General features: G+C 48.8%; 3 protein-coding genes across 3 annotated transcripts; 1 reads left to right on the top strand and 2 right to left on the bottom strand.

Moving 5' to 3' along the window:
* Positions 1-2288: 2288 nt before the first annotated feature.
* Positions 2289-3551, top strand: CGCA056_v011817 (uncharacterized protein; the record flags this gene model as incomplete). The annotated part of the gene is made up of 1 exon (XM_037327062.1): positions 2289-3551. One exon carries the CDS (start codon positions 2289-2291, stop codon positions 3549-3551), a length of 1263 nt encoding a protein of 420 aa, XP_037174487.1.
* A 1938-nt stretch (positions 3552-5489) lies between these two features.
* On the bottom strand, positions 5490-8341 carry CGCA056_v011818 (uncharacterized protein; the record flags this gene model as incomplete). The annotated part of the gene is made up of 2 exons (XM_037327063.1): positions 5490-8119; positions 8266-8341. 2 exons carry the CDS (start codon positions 8339-8341, stop codon positions 5490-5492), a joined length of 2706 nt encoding a protein of 901 aa, XP_037173985.1.
* Positions 8342-13304: 4963 nt separating this feature from the next.
* CGCA056_v011819 (FAD-linked oxidoreductase) lies at positions 13305-15050 on the bottom strand (the record flags this gene model as incomplete). Its single annotated transcript, XM_037327064.1, has 1 exon — positions 13305-15050. One exon carries the CDS (start codon positions 15048-15050, stop codon positions 13305-13307), a length of 1746 nt encoding a protein of 581 aa, XP_037173986.1.
* Between the last annotated feature and the right edge of the window lie 4559 nt (positions 15051-19609).

A 19609-nucleotide genomic window follows, 5' to 3' on the forward strand; every position in this document is an offset into this window, starting at 1 on the left:
AACAAAGATACATCCCTAGCTCGTGAAAGCTGACAAAATCCCCTCGGTATGCGAGGGACGATCATCCCCTGTTGATCGACAAGCTCTGTTGCCCCCCCATCGAATTGCCGAGTCGGGAAAATCCAGGAAACCGCCATCTCGCATGGGAAAGCTCTCGAACAAGGGACAGGAGCCTCTCAGTGTCCTGCCTGCACACCACCCTAGACTGAGACGATCTCCCGCATTCTGATGTCTAAGAATATGGCCAGTGGAGGGGTCTTTACTCACTGAGCGTCGAGCATCTGTCAAACATCCTCTGAAGATCAGATTTGCAGCGTCGGAAAATACTCCTACGCGACCTATGACATCAGTCGTTGGCGACATGCTACGGAACCCGCTTTCGACGGCAAGAGGCGTACGGCAAACGGCATGACGTACTTTGGCAAATTGCTGAGACTCCCGCTCCGGTCAAGGCTTTTTCCCGCCTGCAACATTTCATATGGGCGCCAGGCCTTCTCCGCCTCAGCCTGGTTTTCGCGCGGCACCCGCAATCCAACCGATCAACCCACACATCAATCAGCTGTTGTTACATCCGGTGGCTGCCGTTGCCCCAGCACGCCGCATGCCTACGGACCGCAGCAAACGGCAATGTCAAAACACACGGCCCGCAGAATAAGATTGTCGCCAAACAAACAGATTCAAGGGAACGTGCTTTTCGTCATTCAACGTTGTGGCCACTCTATGGCTGCCCATCCCCCAGCTGAAGCCCCAGAAAAGCAGAGCCACTGCCAAACGGCGATCTTTCCCTCAAATTCAGATCGATATCGTTTTGAGGCTTAGAAGGAGTATCCCGTACTGTCTTGTTGAGAGACTGCGAGATAAACCGACAGACCGTGGAAAGAGGTCCGCTGGTTGATTCTAAAGCTTCAGCACAAAGATCACGCCACGCAATATTGGCTGTTTCACTGTCTTTTCGAAAGTTCTGCTGTTTTGAAAACAGTTTACACAGGCAGAATGCGCAAACTTTCGCTTCAATCAGTTTTTGTCAGCTTTTTGTTTGCCTAGTTGCCTCTTTTTGGAGCCCGGCGTATGCTCTGGGCAATCTAGGCCGGCCTTCACAAGTCTGCGCCGGTAAACGAAGGTCGAGAAGGACCTCCAGCGTCGCAGTGGCGCCACCGACTCGGATGGCAGAGTGCAGTCGCCGTGGAGGTGAGACATCGACAAGCTTTGCACATTCCAGTCACTGGCTTCCACATGAAGAGTTTTCTTCCCGACTTCCCGCCGGCCCCCAATGCAGCCTCGAGTCAAGCGGCAACAAACTGCAGAGGACCGGTACTGTTCATTCGTTGAAGAGGGCACCCGGTTATCCGGCGGACGGAAGATTCGAACAATCAAGGAGGCGGGTAAGAGATCAAGTGATTGAGGCTCCGCAAACCAAGCCCCGCCTCCTGCCTCTTCCTTGCGAAGCTGAAGCTAGCATGGGTTTCCATCGTCAAGCAGGCCTCCGGATGGGGCAATCGCGATAGCCTCTCTCGAAAAGGATCGATCCTTTTCAAAAGAGTTTCCATTCATCACAAACGACGAACCAACGAGAGTTGTCGAAAGCGCTTTTGTTCCCACGTTATGGAAACTCGAGCAATCCAGCGACCCAAGTCATGCCTTTTTCAGACAGTTGTGCATTCCGTCGAGTCGGAAGTCAGCGTGCCATTCCCTGGAGCCGTCGAGGCCCCCCTCTCAGCTTCCGATGCCCACCGAGCTCCGTATCAAGTACACCGGTAAGCAGTCCGGACTGGCAAACGCACCTGATTGGCCCCGCCGCCTTCCGTCACCGAGCATGCATATCGCACGAGGGATAGAACACCAAGCGAGGAATGTCTGAGAATTGCAGGGGATGGTCTGGTTGTCATAATCAGCCACCAAGTGGACCAAGAGCCCTCGACGAGACCCAGTGGATCAGTCTCCTGCATATTTGTCTCTTGTTGTTGTTCGCCGTTGGGTGGAAGGCGTACGATTCGTGCTGATGGCAGACCGTGACAGAGGAGGCATACATAAAGTTTGTTTGTGGCAGGGAGACAGCCGCTGCCGGATTGTGCATATATCGTTGCCTCCCCGTCCGTCCCCCTCGCGTCCTCCGGCCAATATCTCCATCGTGGCGTCGTTATCCAGAGAGCTTGCAACAGCAGTGAACCAAGCCGTCGTTGCAGACGTCGGTCGCAGTCATGTCTTGTGTCCCCCCTGAGGACATGATTGGGTATGCACAGGAACTCGACATGACAAGAGCCTCTTTTTCCTCTTCCAGACCTGCGAGTATGGAACGACAGACCAAACTCGCTCATCTCAAGCTCGTATCAAAGTATTACGGCTACGCAAATTTCTCATATCCCCGACCAGACGGCACTCCAAGTCGCAACCCCTACCGAAGAGCCGGACAGACGTACTCCTCGGAGGATCTCAGCCAGGAAGAGTACGACGAACCGTCCTGTCCCCAAACACCAACCCGTCGAGACCGCTCATCTATCGGCTCGCAAAGCTCAGACGGGTCCTCTGCACCCAGCCTCATTGACGACCGGACCGATTCGGAAGTCTCACTCGACGACGACTACCAGTACCACGCCTCCGCATCACAACTGTGGGACTCGTTCTGGCCTGCTGAGGAAGACCCAAGTCGGAAAACACCAGAGACGTCTAAGACGCAGTATCCTGCTTTGATTCCTTCACCGCATATCCGCCGAGCAAAGAAGACTGGCTGCATTAACTACGAAGACTACCCGTTACCTCCCCGGCCTGTTGAATACAACATCAAAGTCAACAACCCAGCCACTCCTAAAGATAACCTCATGAAGTCACCCCAGCCACGTCCAACAATGTCATCACCTCGAGCGCATGATGTCTCTCTTGCATCACCCTACTCTCCTCCGGAACCACGCCGCACAATTCGCGCCGTGCGCTCCTCATACAGCCTCTTTCCACGCACTCAACCACCACCATCCTATCCTCCTCCTCCCCCACCTCGCCTTGCACAACCGCCAAGCCTTTCGAACCTTCGTAAAGGCACACGACCACCTCCAATCCATCTGCACTCGCTGCCAGCACCTACTGTGGCACCAATGCACTCCCCAGCAACAGCATCTCTTTACTCGCCTCTCTACTCGCCCCTCTACTCCCCTGTGCCGTCATTTACCCGCCCTCACACATCCCACGGAACATATCCCGCGGATGCCATGTCCCCAACAGACTTGTCACATCCGCGCTCTGCTCCTCTTCCTCCGCCAATCCAAGTTCATAGCACCACTTCAGCACCCAAGAGCTTCTTCGACTTCGACTCGGACTCTGATTCAGATGATCCGGAGCCGGAGCACACGATCTCCCGATTCGTGAAGACGCTCCACAAGCGGACGGCCAGTGAGGCGAGGCGAAGCACCAAAGGCGCTGCTTCCGCGGATGCCCAGCTGCGCCGTGCCCGCGCAGACACGGCGGAGACAATCCGAGAACCCGAGGGACAGCAGCTCTTCATCGAGAGGCATAAGAAGGGCTTCGGCCGCATGTTTCGGGGCAGATCTCACGGAAACTGAAGCTGGATTCAGTGTTTCCAAAATTGTACGTTTACATCCATGTCTACACGACTACAATGTGGTACTATGAAAGGCCGCAGATGAGGTTGACGGCATCCACATGACGGCGCTTTTGCTGTTTCTTCATTCCGCGAGCACAGCGTTTTCACTTTCAGTCTTCTTTGTATCGTTGATTTTTGCTGCATTTCTTTTGTCTTATCATGTTTATGCTCATGCTCACGCCTGACGTTGTTATTATTATCTGATGTTACTCTACGATTCCGAAGAAGGGACGCGGGAAAGGTGTGTGTCGTTGGGGAAGAGACGCTAGCCGAAAGGACCCTGGAGTTTCTTCCCTGGCATTGCTGGAAAGCTTACACGGAAGGGATGGCCCTCTCAGGAGATTGAGGAATGACGGAGGGCGGGACAGGCAGGCTGAAAAATTCTACGACTCAGACACGAATGTTCGAAACGAGTACGAGGACGTCAACGGCAACGGCAAGAGATGAGAACATGCAAAAAAATGGTGAGAGAGATGATATGATGAAGGTACGGCAAGAGACGGAACTGGGACCTTTTTTTACGAAAGAAACACGGCCTTTGAGTGAAATGACACACAAACCTCACGATCATGCGAGAGGATGAGAAGACATCGATTAGAGGAAGAAATTTTACGTTTTGAAATGATGCATGATTGGTTTCCCCAGTGTTCAGTGTAGTGCAAATCAGACACAGAGTAATTACAACAATTACAAAACTTGTTCGTGTTTATCGTGATATGCGTAGGTTGATGGCGGCGGAATGGTCTGATCAGGCCAACGATTTACCTCTCTCACGATCGCGTCCCACTCGGGAGTTCCCTCCTGTGCATCGAAACATCGCCGTCAGGGGCCGATGGAGAGACTCTCAAGCGGGAAAGCATGGACGAGCAAAAGAGACAGAGGCTCAACGAGGTCGACCTCGCCACACCCCACAAGGCCCCCCCATTCCGCGCGCCCCTCCTACCCGACGGCCGTAAGTTAGGAAGTGAGGGCAAGTTGCCAGAGTAATTCCGATTCCGTCCCGTGAGGCATGTTCACCTGAACAGGGAGGCAACGTAACGTAGCGCAGCCGGGGGTCTAGACGGGGCTCCGTGGGAAGTTCCGTGAGTGGGAGGCATTCGAGATTTGGAAAAGAACCAAGGTTTCCAAGTTTTCCAAGTTTTTTCTTTCGAGTTTGTGCTAGGCGGGTAGTGTCTACACATACGTATGTAATCCGTAGCCTGTTTTTAAAGCGACTATTTTATATCCTACTCTCGCTTTCGTTATCGTTATTATTTATCATGGTCGTCGTCGTCGTCGTCGTTGTCGTTATCCTTATTACTACTCCTATCGTTCTCTCTATAATCACGAATCATAGGGAACACTGCCCGACGAGCAAAACTCCTTTCTTTCAATCTTCGTGGACTGGGCCGAAAAGGTGTTTAAACATTCTTTTTGTGTAGGTCTAGGCTCCCCCTTCCTCCGGTCTAGCGACCGCGCGAGGAAAAGGGGGAAGGCTTTCTAATAGCTAGGATGACACGACGGCAGCCTGGTGTCTAAACTGGACGATGTGAATACATGGGGGATATAAAAAAAACATGTTTGAAGCAACTCTTTGAACAGATAAATCATTGTACCCGTCGAAACATCGATATCGTATCGTAGACTCCGTGAAACTCGTGAAATAACTCCGGTCCTGGTGGACGAATGCTTTCCCAAATAACGCCTCTTCCTTTTTGACCTGGGTGTAGAACGCCGTTGTCCCATGCTAGTAGCTAAAACAGATGATATAGTTCGCGCGCATATGTACAGATCATGTTGTGTTTTTTGCGCAAGATGGGAGATGAGTAGGTTTGCTGTAAATCAGATAAATCGTCGCTTCTTTCGTCTCGTCGAAACAGGGGGCCATTAATGCATTATAAATGTCGGGAAAATTTCTTCATAGCCCGGCGCGGAGGGGCATCCTCTCGTGGAAAGACTTGCGCTCGGTGAACCGCTTCTGCCGCCTGACACCAAGACGGCGCTCGTCGCGGCCGGGCCAGTAGCCGAACATCCACGTGCTCTGCGCGGATGCGGGCCCGGCGCCGAGGCGGTCGCGCAAGTCGGACTTTGCGCGGGGCGGGGTGGGCGAGCGGAAGACGGGGTCGGCGGCGTTGTCCTCGTTGGCGAGGAAGGAGAAGATCTCGGCGGGACAGGTGACGGCGTGGGGGAGGCGGTAGTAGTTCCTGCCAAAAAGGAGGGAGACGAGGGCGCAGAGGTAGAGGGAGAGCAGGGCGAGGATGACGGCGAAGACGGGGACGACGGGGAACATGCGCACGCCGCCTTCGGGGACGGCGGTGAGGGCCATGAAGAGGGCGCCGGCCATGGCGGGGAGGAAGGCGAGGAGGGATGTGGTGAGGGAGATGGCGGCGACGCGGTAGTGGCGGTTGCGGAGGGCGTGGAGGGTGGTTTGGAGGGGGAGGCAGGCGGCGTAGTCTGCGAGGACGGAGCGGGAGGCGGGCGAGCCGTCCTTGGCGCCGAGGTCGGCCCAGGGCTGGAGGATGCGGAGGTGCAGGTCGAGGGACTGGAAGGCGAGGTAGAGGAGCAGGCCGACGAGGGAGGGAACGAAGGAGTAGAGGAAGTTTGCGGGGGAGAAGGCGCCGGGGCCGGGGGCGGCGGGGAGGCGGGGGTCGAAGCCGTTGACGAGGGCGGTGGCGTGGAGGAAGGAGACGACGTAGAGGGCGGCGAGGAGGACGGTGGCGGCGACGACGAAGAAGAGGACGGGGGAGGTGCGCAGGCACCAGGGGAGGTAGAAGGTGCGGATGTAGTCGTCGCCGTGGCCGTCGACGATGAGGTTGGAGGTGATGGAGCGGCGGTCGGACTCGTTCTTGGTGTCGTAGTGCAGGTCGTGGGGCAGCTGGCCCTGGGAGTGCTCGGTGCCGAGGCCGTACCAGGGGGCCTCGTTGGAGTTGGTGTTGTTGCTGGAGTCGGTCATCCAGTAGCCGAGGCGGTCGACCATGCGGTTGCGGAGGATGTGGCGGAGGTGGGCGCGGTCCTCGGCGACCTCGGAGCCGCGGTAGGAGTCGCGGGTGTTTGACTTGCTGATCATGAAGGAGAAGTCGGCGATGGAGCGGGGGTCCCACATGAGGCCGGTGACGCGGTTGCGCCAGTAGAGGGCGAGGAGGAGGAGGGCGGTGATGACGAGGAAGTAGAGGCCGACGAGAGCCCAGATGGTGCCCTGGACGGCGGTCCAGTACCAGACCTCGGTGTGGATCACGGTGAAGGAGGCGCTGGCGAGGGGGATGGTGAAGGCGGAGAGCCAGAGGATGGCCAGCGCGATCTTGACGTGGACGGGCCCGGCGAGCTGGGGGAGGAGGAAGGTCTTGGGGTAGAGGTTCTGGAAGAGGGCGTTGCGGCGCTTCAGGGGCTCGTCTTCGGCCATGGCGGCGAACGGGAGGATGCGCAGGGTGGCGGCCGTCACGCACTGGGCGTAGACGAAGATGACGGTGGCAAAGAGTTGGGGGAGGATGCGGAAGAGGAAGTACTTTGCGCTGTAGATGGTCTCGCCGTAGGTGAGCAGGCCGGGCTGGATCGGGGAGTAGATGGCTGCGAGCATGAGGGCGGCGATCATCAGGATGCAGAGGACCATGAGCACGATCATCGACGGGAGCCGCAAGATTGCGGGCTTGTAGGTGAGACGGGGATACAATTCGCGAGACTCGTCAACAGTATCCAGCTTGGTCATACCCGGGAACACCGACTCCTTCTCGCTGATAGGCAGCCACTTCAACGACGGCTCTGCGCCGAGCAGCCTCTGGTCCTCGCTCGGGCGGTACCGGGAGTCGGCGGACTGCGGCGGCGACATGATGCGGGTGCCGAGGGACATGCGACCGGGCTGCTGCTGCTGGGACGGGGGGCGCTGCATCGAGTTGCGGGTGAGGGCCGGGGCCATGGGCTGGAAGCCGGTGTCAGGGTCGCCGCTGATCTGGGGGCTCTGGTCCTGGAGGTCGTCCGGGAGGTAGCCGGCGGCGCGATAGTAGCCGTTGCTGTTGTGGTTGTTGTTGTCGGTGGGGGACGGCACGCTGGACGGGGGCGAGAAGTTGTGGCCGTGCTCGCGGGTGAGGGCCTCGAGGGCGTACTGGATATAAGGGGTGTCGTCGACGCCCGGGGTGACGGAGCCGTTGGCGGCGATGGTGAGCTCGTCGCGGAAGCCCTTTGCCCGGGTGCGGTTGGTGACCTCGTCCATGGCGAGCTGGGCCTCGTTGAAGCGGACGGCCGGCTGGGAGGTGTAGGGGTCTTGGTTGTTGGTGAACATGTTGCTGCTCATAACCACCGGGGCGGGAAACTGCTGCTGCTCTGGAGGACGGCTGAAGTTTTGGAGATGGGCGGGCGGCCGTTGCTGAGATGGGGGCGATGGCGCGTGAGGGACGAAGGAGGGCGGCGGCGAGAGGGTTTCTTGGGGGCTGGAGTCTTCTTCCTCTACGCTCTCATAATGCCTTCCCGTCGCGTGGTGAGGGCGCAGAGTGTTTGGCGTGGATGATTGTTGTGAGGGTGTCCTGGCAGACCAGTATTGTGGCGGGTAGTGGCCGCCTGTGAGGTTGTCGTCAGTATTAAGAACAGGGATGCGTGGTGTTGGTTGTGGTGGTTGGCGAAGGAGAGTGAGAAGAGTAGGATATAGGTAGGGAAGTGAAGGAGAGAAGATGAAGGTTAGAGGTGTATGGGAGATGTAGACATACGGTGGTTTTGTTGCATGAATGGCCTCGCCTCGGGGTGGGCGTTATTATCTCGAGAATTATACATATCGTCGTTCATGGGGAGTCTAGCAGATGCGTCTGATGAGCCTCCACTTGGAACGAAGCAACGAGCCAATTACCAGCGACAGAGGCGAAAGAAATTGGTGTGATGGAATGGGGGTGTTTGCATGATGCAGGCAGAAAAAGAGGAGGGGAAGGGGGCGCAATGCATCGTGGTTGGGTCATGTTGTGGTTTTGGTCGCGGAATTGCAAGTGGTTGGGGAGAGTTCGTCGTCGAGCATCACGACTCTCGAGTGGTGGTTTGTCCCCTCAGTCTGGTCGAGGTGGCTGGAGACCGGGGTGGCGTTGCATCCCAGCCACCGAAAACCCCCAAAACTCTGCGAATCCGCCGGGGACCCTTGCGGCTGTGGCTCTGGCCCCGCGGCCGCTAGCCTGTAGCGTCCGGGGACGCAGGTACCAGAAGGGCAAGAAGAGGACCGGGAACAGGGGCACTCACCTCGATTTGTCGGAGCATCAAAGAAACTCACACAAAGAAGGAAAATCAAGGACAAAAGGCCTCGTCTCAGTTTGATCACAGAGACTCGAAGAGAGGAAGAAATGGAACGCAAAAGACGTTGGCCGTGGTGGCAGCCGTTCGTCCCGTCTTTGTATTGTGCAACGGGCCACCAGCAGCCAATCCGGAGAGGATACGAGGACAACATGCTGCAAGTCCAGCTGTCCTGCAGCTCTCTCCCAACCTAAAAAAAAAAAAAAAAAAAAAAAAAAAATAAGAAAAAAATACCTGCCTTGCTTTACCTTACCTTATGCCTAACACACCCAACACCGCCAGATGCTCTTTTCCCTCGGTGAAACAAATCCTTCAATGTGTCCCCTGCCCTGCTGTGCTGTGTCTGTGCCTGACGCTTGACGACAGCGGCGGCACCATCAGCACCTCAGCAGCAGCACCGACGGATTGCCCCACCAACGGAAGCAGGTCCCCACACCCGCTGCCACGCTCGGTGCGAGGCCTCGGCGGAGGGGCACCATTCAAAGTGTTTTTTCAGTGGCTGGGATGCAGGGGCACCGGCCCCACCCTGCGCCAGAGCACTGGAATCGCCGACCCCGGTGATGTGATGTGATGCGATGTCATGTCCGTCCCTCCTTCTATCCGTACATGAAGTTGTTGCCCCTCGTTTGCCCTGATTGTGAAACCTGCGCGACGATAACGAGAGAAAACATCATCGGCCGTGACTCTTGAGTCCTGTCGTCTGACGCGGCTATCAGGCACGCACCCCTGGTTGTCTGAGTTTGACAGCACCGCCAGATTGGGTTCGTCTGTACTACTCGCATGCGAGGCGGGCGGGAGCAGAAGAAACAATCGACATTTGAGGCTGAGGCTCACCGCCAACGAGACCGTACAACATCAGACGACAGCTCTGGCGGTCTGCACCGCGTTGCTCTAGTGAGCAGTCTCGAGCCTAGGACTCGCATCATGGACATCGAACCCCTCATCTGTGATTTTGTTCATTATCCCGAGCTATCAACTGTCACTCCCCCACCTCTCTCGTGGTCTCCAACACGAGGGGCCATTGTCCCAGACCCGCGGCTCATGCACGCTCACCGAGGGTCAATAACCCATTTCTATCCTCATTCAGCCCCCCTCTGAAGAGAAGCCCAGGGCCCTCGTCGTCTTCGGGCTGTTTTTGGCGTTGCTGCCCATCCACATTCCCCATGTGGACCTTGTCGCCAGTGGATATCACGAGGGTCCAGTAAATCAATAGGGCTACGCGAGTGCATCCCCAAATGTCCCCCACCATCGCCCACAACTCATCACGAATTCTCCATTTGTAACCAACCTATTGTCGGCCATTTCTCAAGCAACACAGCTTCAAAGCGGGTCGGTTAGCTCAGTTGGTTAGAGCGTGGTACTAATATATCATCTTGATATGTTCTGTAATGCCAAGGCCGGGAGTTCAAGCCTCCCACTGATCATTCCTTTTTGCTTTCTCCGGGGTAGAACTATCTATTTTGCTTCATGAAGCCATCGCGACTTCACTTTCAGGCAGTGGGTCCTCTCCAAAGAGGTGCATGAGGTGTCAGCTCAGGCGGTCAGCAGACTGTATGCAACCTGCCTCACTTGTCTCATACATAACGCAATCGACACCGAGACCGTAGACGTTGGGCAGTGCCGAGTAAATAGTGCCCTAGGACCAGCAGCCGGGGATCCCGGCCAAGTGCTTGCAGAGGGATTCAATGATGTAGACGGCAATGTCCTTGGTACATATCGCAGCACTTCTGTGGAACGGCTTAACACTTGGTTGTGACAGCAGACTTGATTTGGCCCAGGGTGTGGGGAGGGGGGTTAAGCGTATTTGCGAGGAGGTGTACTGCCATTGGATGTGCGGATGCCTCACATCATTTTCGGTCTTCTTTCGCACCACTCGACGTTGAATACCTCTCGATTACCGGCAAACGGCCTGACAGCATGGGAGCACCTCCGTCAGTGTGGCGCCCAACCGCGAGCCATAATCCAAATCGCGAAGTTTCGCGATTCCATCTTACTGGGCAGTTGCGATAGAAGCGGGTCACTCGAATGATACCTCGCATGTGTTGTTGTATCATGTCGAAACCGAGCTTCAGCTTTGATTCCCTTTATAAATGTCGACTTGTGTCCGGTAGAATTTCAAGTGAAATGAACTGCGACGTTTCCACTTCCACCACAAGACATAATGTCGAATACGCAAGTGCACCAAGGGCGGTTCAGGAGACTAGTCAACCGTCAAAAGCCCATCCAGCTGTTCAATTTCATCAAAGTCAAGGTTCTCCGGCTCAGACATCGGCACGGAAAACCGTTCGGAACATCTCCTACATCTGCTCAAGATTCTGCGGGTCACAGCCCGGTGTTTGTTGACCAAAACATCCCGAGGACTCGCAACACGAAACACGAAACACGACTTAACTTCTCTGGACGATAGTGAGGCGAACAATGAACAACAAGGTCACGACAGGCTATCGAAGCCAACGGCTAGCCAACCATATTCCAGCAAGAACATCCACGAGCTCATCGAATTCGCTGGATTGAAAGCGGCTTCCATCCAAGGTTGTATTGGCACTGCATCTCCGAAAGACGCACCCTTCTTGGAATTCCAGCTCGTGTTCGGGGCCGGCTCTCCAAGTAGCAACATACACTGCTACAGAGCTAGGGCCCCGAGGCAAGTTGGTCACACCAACGCTTGGGAATATGCAAACGACAGCGATTTGTGGTCTCCTGAAGAGCAGCCGCTGAAGCGTTCGGACCGCAATACTCTGCGACCGGCTGATCGTGCTCTTGCTTGTCCTTACCTCATGCAAGACCCCACAACATAAGAAAGTCGCCAAGGGTGTCGCGGTGCTGCATTTCACGATGTGTCCAGATTCAAGTACGCAGTGGTTATTTTGATAGCCCCTCCTTTTCTGAAAGTTATCTAGCAAATTGGCGCTGACTGTGACAATCACCCTAGAGAACATCTTTACAGATGCCACAGACAGAAGCCGCATTGCACAAAGTGTGGTGAGCCATTTGTCGACGAAGCCAGTCAAGCAAACCATGAAGTTTGTTCGTCAGACTTTGTTGACTCCGTTTCGGAAAGGTTTCTGCAAGAGTTCAAAGGATTCAACAAGGAACAAGAGGCAAAGCTCAAAGACAAGAAAAGGAAGCGTGGTGGTTCAAAAGTGGCGAAATGGAAAGACATCTTCGACATTCTCTTCCCGGACGCCATTGAGGTACCTTGTCCTTGTAAGTTCCATCTCGCGCAAGCTTCGTTGCATGTGTGCTAACTGAAGCAAGACTACAAGACACCAGCTTTTCAGCAATTCCAAGACAGTGCTATTGAACGACGCGACACGATGCACGACTTAATCAACAATCTATTCAAAAATCATGTGTCAGGCAGCATAGCACGTTCTCAGGTGGAAAAGATGAAGGGCCCCATGACCGAGGAAGACTGGAGCAAAATGAAGGAAATCTTCCGGAGTTTTGTGCTCAGTGACGTCAAGGCCTCGCGAACGACAGCCGCAGGTGACATGAACCAAGGTTTTTCCAAATCAACTGAAGCCATCGAGAGCCAGATCTCTGTGTGCGGTTCGTCAAAATCCTCAACTTCTCACCAAGTTCCTCGTGCAAAGCGGGATGCGCGACCGAGCAACATGGGGGATGCCGATCACCAGAATAATCCATGTACCGTACTAAACCTAGATCATCATCGAACGGAAGCCCCCGACAACAGTCAAGAACCGGATTTAGCGGATACCTTGCCTAGCAATGGCATAGACCTTTGGCTAGCGGACGTTGGAGATGTGCTCGGGGTCTCAAATCGACGAAGTTCACCGTTTCAACCCGACCAAGCGGGCACATCCAGTAAACCACAACCAGCACATCAATCAAGCCAGCCTAGTCAACCAAGCCAGCCAAGCCCACCGAGTAGATCTTGCCCAGCAAATCAATCTAACCGGTCTAGTCGACAAAGCGAACCAACTCAGAGCGGGACAAGTGCCGACAAGGTCAATTCTGCCCGTGAAGTTCCTTCATCTACCCAGGAAGCTGCAGAAGATGCAATTCATACACATCAGGAAGCTACTGCCGAGACTTGTGAAGAAACGGTCTTCAACAACCTCAACCTCACTCCTGAAGAGTGTCTGGCGGCAGCCCTACAACAGAAGACACCTTGGCGAGGACCAGAATACGACTCGTCTCATGACTGAGGTCATGTACACAAGCTAAGAAGACACCCATCCTTGGAGGATAAGTCAATACACAAGTCGGAGAAGTTCGATAGTTACCCTTGCTCTTTCAGAAAAACTTTAGATTCGTCAGACTGAGGTCGACAAGCCATTGAGTGTACCTGATATCCATTCTTTGCTTGATATTTACATCAGAAGTAACAGAATCATGTGACGGTTGAATGGCTTGAAGGCTTAAATGAAGCTTACCCTACTGTCTTGTAATCCAAAGTGAGCCAACGACAAAAACGACCCTCATTCTGACATGCTGTTCTTCATATCGTTCAGCCGTCATTAAAAGCCCCATAACATGATGCCCGCGCCTCTTCATCCGTCCACCCCACACATCTCCAGCAGCTCAACAACCCGTCCGGATCAACTATCCTCTTGACTTCCAACAACCTCCCGTAGTTCTCCCCAAACATGACTTCTTCCCACTCACTCATGAACGGGTTAGCCTCGTTCATATACGAGAACCCGCCCGGCGTAACCTCCCGCTGCCTCTCCGTATTCGCCTGCATCTGCCTCACGACCCCCACCCGCTCCTCCAACGTGCTGTTCCACTCCCAAAGCGACGGTTGTCCAACGATCCACAGCGAGTCATACCAGCCCGGATGCACTGCAGACGGGTTGAGTGCGTCGGGGCGGAAGAGATAGGGCGAGTCGACGGGGATGTATGGCGACCCGCCCTGTTCGATGATCTCACGCAAGAAGCCCTTGAGTCCGACGCGGAGGGTGTCGTTGGTGAAGATTGCGACGGGCACGAGGCGGGTGTTGATCAGCCTGAGGTTGCCGACGGCGACGGAGTCGGCGAGGACGTGGTCGGTGAAGAAGCTCAGCCAGTTCGGCGCGATGGTGATGTTGACGTGCCCGCCATGCGCATCCGCAAAGACGATGAGTTTCGACAGAGACGCCTCCGCATCCTCGACGGTAGTCATGAGCGGGGAGACGTGCACGAGGGAGTTGCCGTATATGTGCCCGCCCCAACCGTCCTCGGCAAGAGCCACTGCGGTGTCGACGAGCAGATCCATCCACCCGCCATACGCCTCCTTGTCATCCGGGGGAATGCCGATGTCCGCGACGGCCATGGGCACCACCGGCTCGACAACATGGCTTGACTCCAGAACGACGCCGAAGGTACCTCCGCCTCCGCCCCGGAGTGCCCAAAACAGCTCTGTGTTCTGACAGCGGTTGGCCATCCGCGTAGTGCCGTCAGGCGTGACGACGGTGGACTGGATAACACGATCGACACCAAGACCATAGACATTTGACAGCACCGAGTGACCGGCACCCTGGACCCAGCCGCCGGATATCCCCACGGTCGGTGAGTATCCGCCGAGGATGGTCCGGCCGACTGTGTCCGCGAACTCGTAAGCCTCGGCGGAGCTGACGCCGGCGCCAGTAGTGATGACGTCGAAAGATTGCTCGTCGGGACACCCTTCCGGGATGAAGTCAGGTTCATGGCGCACTTGCCGCAGGTTTCGCGTCCAGAGAAGTAGAGAGCCCTTCATGCTGCTGTCCAACACAAAGCTGTGCCCACTGTTCTTGATGGACAACTTCCCACCAGTCTTGCGAGCCCAGTCAAACGCCTCGACGACGTCCTCGGCTTCCCTCACCTCAAGCCACCATGAAGGCAGGTTGCCCAGCCTGCAGTCGACGCCATCCCATGCGCCGGGATTGAAAGGGTCCGCGGTGTTGAGAACACACTGCTCCTGCGATAGGGGGTCGGAGGCGCAGATGGTGGATTGTTCGTACATGTAGGCGGCAGGGACGCTGCTCCGGTAGATCGGTGAGTGGTAATTCTCCTGGCGCTCCGCGCATAGCGATTCATTCCGTAGCCTGGCGGCGCCTTGGAATGAGGTGAAGCAAGCGAGGGCGAAGGGCTCGGCGTTGTGCACGCGGCCGCCTAAAGTATCGTTCAGAGTATCGATGCCATCGGTAAGTTCGGAATGGCTAAGAAGTACCGCGGCAGAAACTGTCTTGTACGACACCAACAAGCCATACAGCAATAATGAACACGAGATTTGCATGATGATAGAAACGATTAGGTCGGCACGGCCTCCCAGGATGTCACGATAATGCTTCATCTATCCGGCCATCCGGCGTACTTGGACAGACGAGCTCTCGTCAAGCTACTCCGAATTTTTGAATGAGACCGTCCCCGCTTCTTTGCCTCGTCGTCACTGTGACCCTAGAAGATGCAGTATGCAGCTTGATAGCCAACCAGGAGTGCCGCGCCCAGGAGGGTTCACTTCTGCGCTGACCTTGAAATGCAGTCCCGTCAATTCTGGATGTTCAACATCGGTACTGCGTCTCTCATCGCCAATCATCCATTCTGGGCCAACAGACCTATTTGTTGACGATGAAAATGTTGAAATTCAGTTGAGATCTTATCACGGCTCCGCGCCAGCGAAGTATCGTAATGGTACTCTGCGACCTCCAAGCATTGAAAATATCTATGCTGCACGGTGTAGAACACTGGTCTTGCGTTTGGCTCGTTCTAGCCCACTGTCTTAGCGGCGTAGTCGCGGAATTACCTTCCTCTGACCATGTGAATTAAGCAATCTGTGATCTAATACCGTTTTCTGGCCTCATGGCGAACCACCTGTTGTTCAGTTGCTACTGTCCGCCTTGTTAGTGCCTAAAAGCAATTCTCACTCATTTGCGTTTGCCTTACCTAAAACCCCTGTTAGTGCGCGATTTATTGCCCCTCTATGCCACTTTTTGCTATTAATAATAACACTATTAATATTAATTAATATGTTTTTAATATAATTTAAGCTTTTTAATACTATTTAGAGCGTAATATAAGTATAATTTTATAACATAAAAGTAAAATAATAATAATTTAAATTTTATATAACTAATATAATTATTAAAGTTAGTAGTAATATATAAATATATAAATATCGTTTTAAAGCTAGAATTTCTACTAATAAAGCTAGTGATAAGAAAATCTTTTTTATTTATATTAGTTTTCTAAGAAGAAGATTATAAGAGAGAGCTTATATTATATTAATTCTAATTTAATCTAAAATATATTATTTATAATGAAATAATTATAATAAAAAGTTTTAGCTAATTATAAAAAGGTTAGCTAAATCTCCTATTAGCTTTAAAAAAAGTAAGATAGACCTAATTAAGAGGAGTAATAATAATTTTAACTTTGAAAATAAAATGAATATAATAAGAAGAAAGTTTTATATTAATAGTAATATATATAAACCTATAATTGAAGTTATTACTTAATAGCTTTAGTTATAAATAAACTTTATAGATAAGTAATATAACTTATTAATACTAAAAGTAATAGATAATAATACTAATAAATTTAAAAAAGATATAATAGCTAGAAATTAATAATATTAAAGCTATTATTAAAGCTACTACTAAAGTTATTATTAAAACTGCTATAAAGCTACTAATTAATCTTATTACTAAAGAGGATAACTTATTTAATAAATATTTATTACTACTTCTATTATAACTATTACTATTATTACTACTTCTTATAGAACTTTAAGTTTATATAGAGATTAAAATTTCTAAGAATAATATTAAGATATAGCTAGATATCAAAGTTAGAGAGATTAAATAAGAGAATATAAATAACTAAACTAAATATATTATTTATAATATAATTAGAAATTTCTACTATAAATATACTTTTTAATATTATAATTACTTTTTTGTATTTAACTCTATTTAAGTTACTTTTTTCTTTAGTTTAAATTATTAAATTATATTCTCTAAAGAGGTATTTTATATTAACTACTAAAAGTTTAATAACTAAAACTTATAGCTATTTAAATATTAAGGATAAATTAGTAATACTATTAAGAATAATAAAAAGAAAAACAAGTTATTATAAGTTAAGATTATTACTTTTATTATATTAAAACTACTTAATTAATATATATTAATCTCTATAAGCTATTATTATAAGTCTTAATAGTTATCTCTAATACTATCTAGTATAAGTTCTATTTAAATAACCCCCTTAATTAGAATAATACTATTTTAAAACTTTATTAAGATATTTTAATAACTTAATATAACTTTATAAACTTTATATTAAAATAATAACTTTATTAAGTTTATTCTTATTAAGCTTAGTAATATTAGTAAACTATTATATTAATAGAAGTAATAAAGTAATTTATTATTCACTAGTAGGTTATAATAAAAAAAAAAACCTAAGATATATATTAAGCGATTTAAGCCCTCTATAAATATAAATTAAAAGTTAGATACTTTAATAATTATAATATTATTATTAGTAACTACTATATTAATTATCTTTTTATTTTATTAAGTTTAGTTATTTATCTGTAGATCTATAAATAATATATTATAACTTAAATAGAAGTTATAACTAATAGAGAAATAACTATTAATAAGTTTCTAGAAAATACTATTATTAATATAACTTTGTACTATAATAAGTACTTTTATAAGAGTAAATCTAAACTTTAAAGTAAAGTTATACTGAACGTAAATAGTAGTAGAAGTAATAAAAATAATATTAATGAGCTTAATTTACTTTCTTTAGTTTCTATATTACAAACTAAATTAATATATTATTATTATTACTATTCTATAACTTTATACTACTAATTTATCCTTATTATAAGTACTATACTTTTATTTAGTTATTATTATTAATACTATTATTAATAAAACTACTATTAATACTACTACATACTAGAAAATAGGATTCATTAATTTAATCCTTTTCTCTACTTATTCCTTAGATTAAGCTTATATTATAACTTCTTTATAAATATCTAAAATATCTATAAAGAATAAAAAGGATTCAAATTACTAAATAAGATATTAATCTCTTTACTACTCTTAATAGTGTTCTATAAACTTATTTCTAACTTAAATCCCTTTAAAAAATACTAACTAATTAGTTTAATAAGAATAATATCCTTATAAGTATTATAGAAATAATTAGAAGTAAAATTAAATAATTCCTAATTAAATAAAATATTGTAGATTTAATAACTAACTATAGTTTATACTTACCCCTTTATAATATTAAAAACAATAGATTTTTAAGTAGATAATATAATACTTTTAGATAGTATAATACTTCTAGCTAATATTATTAAATAAAACCTTTAAATTAAAGTAACTAATAATATTTATTCTCTTATTATTTCTCTTACTTAATTACCTAATCATAATAATAATAGTAAGCTTTAATAAATAAAAAGAGGTTTTTTCTTATTTCTTTATATAAATATAAAGATCTTAACTTTAATAACTAATAGTAATTAATTTAATAAATAAGATATGCTTTTAATACTACAGCTAAAAAGAAATACATTATAATTAATGCGTTATAAAGCTAACTAACTATTAAGATTAAAGTATTTTATTTTATATTAATATTATATTCTTTTAAGTAAAAAAGCCTTTAATAATATTAAAGTTAAATATAACTATAACGTAAATGATAAGCAAGCCAAACAGACAAGCGAGCTGAACACCCAACCGCAACCACAGCATCTTCTTACTTCTACCACACGTCAATCCCATAATAATAATGGCATCAACATAAAAAGAAGCTTAAGTGGTCCTAGCAGTCCAAGATATCAAAAACACACTAAGTCTCAGTATCTGAGAGGCTGCCTGGATCTACTCCGTCCCAGTTATAACGTTATACGATCGATTGAAGGGGAGATCATCACAACGCGACACCACGCCTAACTCGCGGAAATTGACTACGCTTGAAGAAGAAAAGCTTGTTGAGTATATTCTCAACCTGGATTCCTAATCGTTTCCTCCTCGGATTAGTGGTGTTGAAGATATGGCTAATCGACTGCTTGCCGACTGCGACGCGCCCCCAGTTAGGAAGCACTAGGCTTCAAACTTTATTAAGCGACAACTATAGCTCCAGACGCGCTTTTTTCGTAAGTACGACTATAAGAGGGCCTAATGCGAAGATCCAGACGTAATAAACATATGGTTTCATCTTATAGCAAATATAATTGCAAAATATAGCATTATGGACTCTGATATCTATAACTTTAATAAGACTAGGTTTATAATAGGCCAGATTGCATCTGGGATGGTTGTCATAAGTGCTGAAAGGCGTTTAAATATAAAAATAATGCAGCCTAGCAATTATGAATAGGTTACAGTTATTCAGGCTATCAGTTCGTCAGGCTACAGCGTTCCGCTATATGTTATTATTGCAGGCTAATATCACCTCTCCACCTGGTATACTGAAACTAATCTACTATGCAACTAAGTTATTATAATATCTAAAAATAGATAGATAATAAACAAAAGAGGCCTAGATTAGCTCCAGCACTTTGATCAGCATATAAAACTGCATGCAAGTGGCAGATATCACCTCCTTATTATTAATAGTCATAAAAGTCAGCATGCAGCTGACTTCAAGATATATTGCAAGGAAAACAACATTATTACACTTTATATGCCAGCTTATTCCTCTTATTTACTTCAGCCCTTAGATGTTAGGTGTTTTAGGCTACTGAAGAAGGCTTACAGCTGAGAAATTGAGGAAAAGATGCAACAGGGTGATACCTATATCATAAAGGAGGACTTCTTCCCT

This window comes from Colletotrichum aenigma (genome assembly GCF_013390185.1).
Source record: "Colletotrichum aenigma strain Cg56 chromosome Unknown KSG_Cg56_contig08, whole genome shotgun sequence".
NCBI lineage: Eukaryota > Fungi > Ascomycota > Sordariomycetes > Glomerellales > Glomerellaceae > Colletotrichum > Colletotrichum aenigma.